The sequence below is a fragment of the Mytilus galloprovincialis genome, chromosome 4 (genome assembly GCF_965363235.1).
Source record: "Mytilus galloprovincialis chromosome 4, xbMytGall1.hap1.1, whole genome shotgun sequence".
Lineage (NCBI taxonomy): Eukaryota > Metazoa > Mollusca > Bivalvia > Mytilida > Mytilidae > Mytilus > Mytilus galloprovincialis.
The window spans coordinates 85056036-85067332 of record NC_134841.1 but is presented as its reverse complement, the minus strand read 5'-3'; the positions used below and the strand labels follow the sequence as shown (position 1 = coordinate 85067332).

Here is an 11297-nt window from a genome sequence, read left to right as displayed (position 1 = left end):
ATCTATCGACGAACTTTTTTTAGAAAAAGGACGAGACATTTATTAACATACGCCCTGGTTCATCAACTTTCTTTTCAGACACTGACGACGTATTAGAAAGTCTGTGTATCAGCTGCAAGCTCTTGAATATCGAATGAGTTGGGAAATGTATACCGATATACCATATGCAATGGAATTTGGTATATTGCTTCTAAGGTGGGGGAAATTGATAATTTCAAAATTAAAATCGTCTCGTTTGTCATAGCTTCTGGTACTTAAATTACCGCTCATATCAACTTTGAGGTATAAGCCTAAAAATGAGACAGTAGAAGTGTCTGTTGTTTCTTTATTTTCCAATGCTAGAGGATATATAGTATGAAATTCAAAACAGTGTAGCTGTGGCCATTGATTGACCCATCAAAATCATCCATTGACTGGGACAATTTACGTGAACGTTTGTCTGTAACAACCATTGTTCATGACGTACCTACGATAGACATTTAAACTGTGGGGTCAACAAAGGTTTCTTAACGCCTTTAATTATAAAATAATTCGAAAAATTAATCAGGAATAACCTTTGTGTTTTGATTTATATAATTGATATAAATCAAAATATCGTGTTATTTCTGATTAATTTTTCGAATTACTTTATTTAGGTGTTGAAAACCTTTGGTGACCCCATAGTTTAAGTGTCTTTAAAAAGTACATAGTGAGCATTGGTCGTTACATACAAACGTTCACCTAAATTGTCCCAGTCAATGAATGATTTTAATGTGTCAATCAATGGCCACAGCTACACTGTTTTGAATTTCATACTAAATGAAACCTAATCAGAAAAGGTTGGATTATTAATGAAAAGAACATCATCAATATATCTGAATGTGAAATTTGATAATCTGGCTTCTTTGATCTTCTTGTGACTGAATGAACCCCGACTCATATGAAAATACGAAGAGGTCGGTAAGGAGAGGCGCACAGTTTGTTCCCGAAGGAATGCCGACAATTTGTTGAAAAAGTCTACCTCCAAATTTAACAAATATGTTGTCATTAAGAAACTCCAGCAAACGGATCAGTTGTTCCTCTGTGTACCATGTTTCACTTTTTTGTTCATTAAAATACCATTTGAATGCAAAGAAAAAAGAATAAACCTAAAAGTCTACTCTCAGCTGTTAATAACTTTTGATCTTTTCAATTTACGAAAGATGTCTTCTATTAAAATGACGTCACAGACGTATGTTAAAAAAAAGGTAACGGGCAGCTTATAAGCCCATAAGTGACGATGAAACAAGATAAAAAATAACTTGAACGGTGTGGAAAAAGGTCTTATAATGTAAAGGACATATCTTGAAAATGCCTCTTTTCAGGGATAACAATATATTTTGTAAAGAGTCCACTTTTGTTGAACAAACGAGAAATTCTTAGACCCAAAATGATTTTCTGACATACGCGTTTTGGCAATCTGTTATCATAGTAATTATAAGTCAATAGCTTTTTTTTTGTGATTCAAAAGGTCCTTCAACTGTTAGTTTTTCGGTATAATAAAACTATTATGACCTCTTAGAAGCGATGCATATTTAAAATTGTCAACCATCAAAATTATTTCATTTTGGACTGTACCCTAAGGGAAATTACTGGTACCACTTTTTGATATATTCCCTTTTTTCTACGGGCCATTATTGTATAATGTCGGAGACAATTTCATACAACGAATGATTATATGAAATTGTATTTGGTGAAAAATACACATAAGTCATCTGTAGTTTAGTGTTAAGTTAAAAATAGTCCTACTGATGTACACATCTTCGTTTATGAATAGTACGAAACAAACTTCCAAAGCAATTTATTTTCTCTTGTTTACATGTATGTAAGAGTATAAGTATATATTATATAAATGTTTTAACATCCTGATATGGTCACTTCATATAACTTGGCGTCCTTGGTTGTACTGCCTGCTGGCGCACTACATCCTATGTAGAGTTGTCCTGTTGGAGTGAATGCAAGAGACCATGGAAAGATTATGTTTATGTCACTTGTTTTATAGTACGTCAGCAGCAGGCCATCAATGTTCAGGAAATGAAGTGTACTATTTTCCACATCGGCTACTATCACATTTTCTCTAGGAGTTTTCACTACTTCTCCTGGATAGAATGGTATGACCTTATTTATCTCCCTATGTCCAGTATAGATATTAATTATATCACCATCCTGTCCTAACACTACTATTCTGCCTCTGACAAGGCTGACTCTATCCCCAACATGAATATTCCCATTACTGGTACTGGTTATTTTCAAGGGATAGGTAAATATAGATTGTTTATTTTGATCATGTTCATACACTCTCTCGTGGTCTCCATTCTGATTCATTAGTATTACAGCTCGCCTCCCTGGCATAGGGAATTCTTTATTAACACCTCCTATCAGAACTTTATCGTCGCTGGTGATATAGACTGCTGTAGGTTCTAATGGTGACATATTATATACTGAGTCTGTAAGTGTACCTGTATTAGTATTGATTTCTTGGAGTCTTGATCCCACAGAACACAAAAGTAGATTATGTGATTGAGTAACAGCCATACCATAGACCCTTGTATAATAATTGGATTGTATCTTCAGTTTGGGTCCATCAGGTTTCACTGATTGAACTAAATCGTTATTACCAGAACCTATCCAGAAGGAGTGATCATTAGATGAGCAAACATATTCTACTGCCACAAGTTCGGTTTGATATTGTTTATTTACTTCCAGAATGATATTGGGTTGATGAGATACATTTGCATCAAATTTGAACACCCCAATGTCAGACTGAGTGAACTCTCCTGGAACAAAGTTTGGTGTAGAGCCATGACTTAACCTTGGTTGAGGCATTTGGATGCAAATAGATGTTTCTAATTTGTTGACTTCTACAAAGAACAAGGAAGCATCCTTTATTTGAATGATTTCCTGGACTACATTTTTCTTATCGTCAGCTTGTTTTAGTAAGTCTATGACAGTATTTAAATCAGATTTGATTGAGTTAGACACAGTGTTGTGATTTTCATCCAGTTCATCTCTGAGTTTTTTAAAGTACCTTTCAACTGCTTCTTTGACAGATTTTTCATGATTACGAACATTTTGAAATACCTGGTTATATTTATAATTTTCTGATGACAAAAGTTGGTTGAGGTGCTCTTTTCCTGAAACTATTTGTTTTCTATCCTTTTGAATACTACTTTGTTCTTTTTTCAACTTGTCTATTTTCATCTCATATCCTTCCTGGATTTCTGTTACATCATGTTTCTTGTGAACTTTTGAAATACAGGTTGCACAAATAAGAGTGTCACATGTCTTACAATAAAGACAGGTATATTGTCCAGCATGGTACTGACAGGAAATGTTTTCAAAATCTAGTTCTTTTTTAAACATCCCAATTTCTTTCAAATTAATTATTCTGTGATTTTTTGCAGTTTTTACTTTTTAATGTATTTTCTCCTTACAATAATTACACAATAAATGTTACAGTCAAAACACTTCCATTTAATTTGTCTATCAGTTTCACATGATCCACATCTAACAGAAGTTTGTCCTTTTCTGACTGATTGTGAAAACGTCATTTATAAACACGACACTGGTATTCTAATTCTTTCATTGATCAAGTGACCTTCTAGATAACCTTATCCCAGGATAAATAATTTTAAAAATATTTATCTGTTATGAATATAGATTTTGGTAGGTTACTTTATGTATTCAGTTGATATACACTTTAAACACTAACGTTTATTGATTATTTAGAAGACACTTATTGATATTAATGCAATGGGCATGCCAGCCAAAAGAAAATTAAATGAGTGAAATAAGACTTAACAATGATATATATATATCTAAATTGAAAACAACGTTCAAACATATAATTGCGTTGGATAACAACCGCAATTTTCATACGTGTGCATGTAAAACAAATTTCGTTGTAAAGGAGTCTAAATACAGCACAAACAACATTGTCCAAAAGACCAAAAAAGTGAAATAATATATTTTAACAAAACGCATTTGGCTAACAGTTCGAACAACTGATGTTCTGAAACACTGCTGACTGCCATTGACGATTGCCAAATAAATTGATCACAAGATTTATCAAATGGATATAATATATACGTCTCAACTCCATTGCATAAGGTCTGCACAATAATATATTATACTAGAACACACCCGTGACTGAATTAAAGTATATAACTATGCGTAAGCCTTATTTTAGTATTGGTATTGTCATCTGATAAATTCATGCCGATTGTAAGGTGCACACTTTTCTCTGCTTTCAAAATCTTTCTGTTTGAACCTTTCGACCTGGAACTTATCAATTATTGGATATATCAATTATTAGGAAAACAAAAGGTCCTGGAATGGAGTATTTTTTAATCAACAGCATTGTCCTATATTAGTTATAAATAAAGTTGAACTCTTTGATTCGCTGTTTGTCGTCATGCCCGCTAACAAATTGAAAACTATACGCCTTATTATTATTTTTTTAACTACATAATAATTTTATTCATCAAATATTGCTTGTTACATAAACCATCAAGATTCCAAGCTTCTCTTGACGTACCCTGTTACAATATCCACTGACTACCCAGGGAATAATCAGCTGATTAAATTAATTGACATACATTTTGTTTACAAAACTCTATATTACTCCTTTACGTCTTATTTTAAGTCCAGATTTTTAGTATTCATATGGTCATCATAGAAAGTCTTACTGATTAAAATACTACAATAGGAAACAATTTGACAATGATTGAATTTAGCAGTGTCAACCCTGTGATTATGACCCGCGGTGTATATAGCAAAATCAAAATACACCGTTTGGTGGTGCGTCTGTCAGATGCGGCACGTACAAATAAGGTAATAGGTAAATAAACTCATCACAGAAACCAGGATTCAAATTTTGTATTTACGCCAGACGCGTGCTTCGTCTAAAAAAAGACTCATCAGTGACGCTCGAATCAAAAAATGTTTAAAAGGCCAAATAAAGTACGAAGTTGAAGAGCATTAGGGACCAACAATTCCTAAAAGTTTTGCCAAATACAGCTAAGGTAATCTATTCCTGAGGTAGAAAAGCCATAGTTTTTCAAAAATTCTAAGTTTTTTTAACAGTTAATTTATAATTATGAACATATCAATGATAACTCAAGTCAACACAGAAGTGCTGACTACTGGGATGGTGATACCCTCGGGGAAATAAATCTCCACCAGCAGTGGCATCGACCCAGTGGTTGCAAATAAACTCATCATAGAAACCAGGATTCAAATTTTATATTTACGCCAGACGCGCGTTTCGTCTAAAAAAGACTCACCAGTGACGCTCGAATAAAAAAATGTTTAAAAGGCCACATAAAGTACGAAGTTGAAGAGCATTGAGGACCAAAAATTCCTAAAAGTTTTGCCAAATACAGCTAAGGTAATCTATTCCTGAGGTAGAACAGGTGCATATACTATTGGTATCGGTATCGGATTCGACCCGGAACTTGTTAATTATTGGCAATATTAATTATGTGGAATACAAAAGGGTCTGCAGTGGTGTAATTTTTAATCAACGCCATTGTCGTATATTAGCTATATATAAAGTTGAATTCTTTGATTTGTCGTTTTTACCCCATGATGGCTGACAAATTTGACCTCGTTATTTTAGTATTATAGATATTATCCGGACGGGCGATTTTCAAATTGCGTTGAAGAAGCGTTGGTGGTCTTTGGCTGTTTTATGTTCTTTGGTCGGGTTGTGTCTCTTTGAAATATTTCCCATTTCCATTCTCAGTTTCATATAACTCCTCTAAAATGAAGTTCAACAATGTTAGATCTGTATCTGTATTTAATACGCCTAAAAAGTGTACAAATAAACCTCAATAATTAAAAGAAAAGGAAGCAGTATTTGTATTAGTATATATAAATATTTGGGAGAATAGTTAATCCGTCATCAGTATAATGATGGTGATTTAAAACCAATCATATCAATCTATTCTGATTAAACTTAAATACCCTTTAAAGTTATACAAATTAAAAATAGAGCCACGCTTGTATTATTCGAAAATTTCAAAGTTGACGAAGGTTAAGTTATTACAACAGAGACTGCATAGATATACATCCCAAACGGAAAGTTATGTACGATTTAAGATAATTCTAAAAAAAAAATAAAAAAATTCAAAGTTGACAACGGTTAACTGATTACAACAGAGGTTGCGTGTTATACATCCCAAAGAAATATCACTGTTCGATCTAACTGGCATTATTCTTAAATTTCAAAGTTGAAGAAGGTTAAGTTATTACAACAGAGGATGCTTAGTCATACAAACTTAATGAATAACACTTCATTGGTCCCATTTGGTACTAATGTTTTTAATTTTCTTATCCAGAATATTCCCACACTAATTCTCTCCTCCCAGGAAAAAGTACAATGTAGGTTGTAGCGTTTCGATCTATGATTGTAATAGTCAGTCGATGGAGATCTGCCTTAGTATGGCCAGAGAATCTCAAATGTCCACGTAGAGGAAAGTCTCGCATGCATTCATAGTCACAACGATGGTTGTTCATACGTTGAGAAACTGCTGTTCTAACTCACAAACAAACTTTTTTACCACATTTACACTGCAGAAGATACACATCATTTGTCGCCTTGCATTTCACATTGCAAAATATGGTATACTTGTAGATAAAATTGTACACAGAGTCAGCACCTAGAATCTATAACTTAAGACCATCCTGTATTATTTGTTAAAAAGACTGAATATTTATCTATTAGGTCTTAGTACTTTTCAATGAACTTTTTGATAAAAACGACTAGACGTTCTTTCACAAAACACTGACTCAATAATATTTTGCTCAGACACTGATGACATTTTACAAATTATGAGTAGCAGCTGCAATCTTCTGATTGTCATATGTAATGTGAAATGTTGGTAAATTGCTGCTTAGGTGAGAAAAAATTATAATTTTAAAATTGAAATCATTTCGTCAGTCATAGAATCTGGTATTGAAATGTCAGCTGTTATCCGGTTAAGATTTTAAATCGAACTGTTATTCTATATATATTATATTTGCTGACAAAGCTCTTGTAATTAGGTGACATTTGCCTACAGTATATATTGAAGAAAATTTTTCAAAGATGTAAACATTGGAATTTATTATGAAATCTGGCTAGACTAGTAATTAATGACTTTACATTTCACTCAAATTTTCCATTGCGTTGTTTCAAATAAGTACATGTTCGGATCACCAATTTCATATTTCAAGAAGAAGATGGCTTTGATAGCAATTAAACAGCTGTTACTTTTAGTTGTTTTAATTCCTAGGTGTCTATCTGCAATTTTCCAATCGCTTTAGGTATATACAGCTCTGCATATACTTCCAAACACGATATAATACGTGCCTTTTTGTCTCTGATTGTTTCAGCAGGTTGTAAGGTAGATATTACGCGAATGGATAACAACCGTCATGTGAAAAAGGTATTGACATGGACACCACAAGGGACAAGAAAGCCTGGAAGACCGAAAGGCACATGGAGAAGAGATATAACAGCAGAGATAAAAAGACATGGTTACACCTGGAATCAAATAGAAAAATCGCGAAAGATAGAACGAGTTGGAGGTCCCTTGTTGATGCCTTATGTGTTCAAGAACATGAAAAAGTAAGTAAGTAGTCATATGCCATATTTTTTAAGACTTGTAGGTCAAATGGGTTATTATTTTCTACTACTGTTATGACGCCTGCATAGGTAGGGGCACAGCAAGTTATCGAACCGAGCTTTCCACCCAGTTTTGAGTCTACAAAGCTTTTCGGACATTGGTTTACATAAACTTAGCATAAATTAACGTTTCTAATTGTCTTTCATATTGTTTAATATCGAATGAGTCAGATATGCATCCTTCCCATTTTACTTTAAAAGAAGCATCTCTGTTAATCAATCATTAAAATACATTTTGAAATACACCGATGGTAGAGTTTTCTAATTAGAATTGTATGTCTAGCTTCATCCAAAGCAGATTTTGCGTCTAGCATTCTGTACATTGTTTTTTTTTTAATCCTTATTTTCTCTTTTTAATTCCTCTATGATTCAGGATAACGAAGGAGTAATTACGGTTTCATTTGATTTAAAATGGTTCCAGTTGTTTGATATATAGCAGTGCTGGAATGATGCATTGATGACTTTAAGCAATGTGCTATCACGTGCTTCCTCTGTGCAAAGAAGGCATTTTACAGTATTACCAAAAATGTCCGCTGACTTGTTTCTATTTAATATATTTAGAGCTGTTTATAAATTTATCAGTAATTGCATCTAGATATATTTGAATAATTTGAAGATATTCGGAGTCAACCGAAATCAAATTAGTCTTGATCAAAGTTGTAGGATCATCTTAGTTTGCCAAGTTAGCAAAATGGGTCTTCCGTCCTTTTATAATATTGTTGTCAACTTTAAGACTGGTTTCACCTTCTTGATACATGAATCGATCTAATTTCCCTGTTTGTTTTTTATGAGCTGATAGAACAATTTGATATCCATTGTTCTTGCATCGATGAGTTTTTGTTTATTTGTTATTCGAAATTCGTATTTTCAGCTCTAGATAGTTTTATAAGGTCATAAGATGTATTTTGTTTTAATCTAAAGAAGAAGATTTGAGGGATCTTCTGGTCTGCCGTTGGTTTTCTTTTCACAGATGGCATTTTTCTTTGCATTGCTCGCCTGATTAATATTGTGAGTTAAACATTTCAGTTATGGTTTACTTTTTTGTTTTTTCTTGGGTGTTGCAATAGCCGTTAGTGTCAAAGTAACTGATGTGTTGATGTTGGTAACTCCCTCATCAATTTCTATCGGATCACTCACTGTGAAGTCACAATTTGAACAGAAAAGACTTATATATTGACTTTGTCAATTTTATTTCAGTCCACTTTACGAACAGTTTGTCCAATAATACTTCTTAGATCATGTGTAGGTTTCATAGAGAAACTAAAGTTTTACATTGACACAAACTGGATAATGATCAGAAATGTTATTTGTAATTTCTTGTTTTCTAAAATGTAGGATGGTGTCACTAAAGTGCTTAGGATACAATATTAATCAATTGCAATACAGTCTGAACCATTTGAATGTACCGACGACGTGTTGGGTTTTTTAAAAGTTAGTTTCATTTATAAATTCAGGAATATATTTGCTTCTTTTGTAAATTGGGTTTCCAAGTAGATTTTCATTAAAATCTCCTCCGATAATAATTGAATGTGTCGGTCATATGAATGCATAATTTCATATGAAATATCACTACATGTAAATTTAGCTGTGCTTTTGCATGTGATTCTACATGGCATGTAAATAAAAACAAATTGTAATGTCTTAGTAATTCCTTTCATTTTGTTCCCCATTGGCAAAAGGGTAGTGATTCAGTCCTTATTCCATAAAATGAGCGTACTTTTGTGTACTGTCTAATTCATCAATCAACTGATTCTGCGGATTTTTTTGCCATTTCTTGATCAAATCGTTGTCTAATTCATTTATCGGAGAAGTATAAAAGATAGGTTGTCCAGTTTTACAATTGAGCCTTGAAGTGGTATGATTTTGTTTGGAAGAATATAGTCGTAAACTGTTATAATCATGAGGTTATACTTATTTGCGCTCTACCAATATGCTGGGTCTAAGTTCTCCGTGAAGTTTAAGTGATGCGTGGTATTAGAATGAAATTCAAAACAGTGTAGCTGTGGCCATTGATTGACACATTTAAATCATCCATTGACTGGGACAATTTACGTGAACGTTTGTCTGTAACGACCACTGTTCACGACGTACCTACGATAGACATTTACACTGTGGGGTCACCAAAGGTTTCTTAATGCCTTTAATTATAAAATAATTCGAAAAATTAATCAGGGATAACCTTTGTGTTTTGATTTATATAATTGATATAAATCAAAATATCGTGTTATTTCTGATTAATTTTTCGAATTACTTTATTTAGGTGTTGAGAACCTTTGGTGACCCCATAGTTTAAGTGTCTTTAAGAAGTACATAATGAGCATTGGTCGTTACATACAAACGTTCACCTAAATTGTCCCAGTCAATGGATGATTTTAATGGGTGAATCAATGGCCACAGCTACACTGTTTTGAATTTCATTCTATATTAAACATGGTTTTCAATAGATCCATTGGCATAGAAAATCACTACATGATGTTAAATCTGAATGGTTGTGGTCACGGTGTAAGCTTTTCGCTGTCGAATTAAAGAAATTTCGTGAACTTGGTTGATCTAGGTTGGAATTAATTATCTTAGGCTCTGATATATTAGTTACCTCTTGGTTATGTTTAGCATGATCATTCTGTGAAAAAAGTTCCTTAGTCAGTTGAATTGGTTGTGTTTCCAATACGGACATTCTTAGGTTTAAAGTTTTGATAGTCTGTTATAGTTCAAAATTTCTTTTTTTTCTGCAAAAAATAGATTCTCAAGCATCTTTTTTTTCTTTTTCTCTGAAGTGATCGTTGATCATAGCCTCTTAGACTTTAAAAGTTGTTGTTCCTTCTTTTTTAGTCTCGTAGATTGTTCAGTTTGGCAGTATGGCAGATGTATCTTGCTGTATATCGGGTATAGTTTGTTGTTTAAAAAATGATTGCACGGTCTACTATTGATTGAACAGATAGCCAGTGTGTGTAGGGTCCCCTCTTTTTTTTTTGTAGAATCTAGTTAATTAATGCAGGCAAGGTTTTTTTTGCCGGTGTATTTATTATTACTGTTTAGAATTTTGATGAAGAAAGATATTCTGAGTGTTTTGTTTTTTGCTACCAAAACAGGAGTAGCAAACATCTAAATCAGCATTTAAGCATCTTATATGGAATTGTTGGCTACATAATAACATGTAGATTCGTCAGAACAAACAGTTATTGCTGGTAACGTCTCCATACTTTCATTTGGTGAAATTTGTTGAGCAGTAATGGGACATATTATAAAAACACAACACTACATAAGAACAAACTGCAAAAATTATTTTAAAAGAGTTTGACTCATCACCGATCTTAACAAAAATGCAAATGAGAAAAGGAAAAATGTAAAAATGACACACTGTACCGATATAGATATATTCTTTCCTGCAACTAAATGAAGGTCTATATCGATTATTATTGTCGAGTTATATACCTTTAAGTAGTGAAATATTGAGTTTGGGCTTTCCATTTCTGAATCCAACAACCAATTTATTTTTTACTTGATCCTATTTGGGGTTATAGATTTGCAAATATCATTTTACTGTAGGGAAATTCCGATTCCGGTTTGCTGTCAGTCTGGTAACCTTTTATTTATAATTGTTTTATTGTAA

General features: G+C 33.0%; 1 protein-coding gene across 1 annotated transcript; it reads right to left on the bottom strand.

Moving 5' to 3' along the window:
- Nucleotides 1–1803: 1803 nt before the first annotated feature.
- LOC143070801 (uncharacterized) lies at nucleotides 1804–3589 on the bottom strand. Its single transcript, XM_076244941.1, has one exon. The coding sequence runs from the start codon at nucleotides 3379–3381 to the stop codon at nucleotides 1876–1878; it is 1506 nt and encodes a 501-aa protein (XP_076101056.1). The 5' UTR covers nucleotides 3382–3589; the 3' UTR covers nucleotides 1804–1875.
- Nucleotides 3590–11297: the final 7708 nt, after the last annotated feature.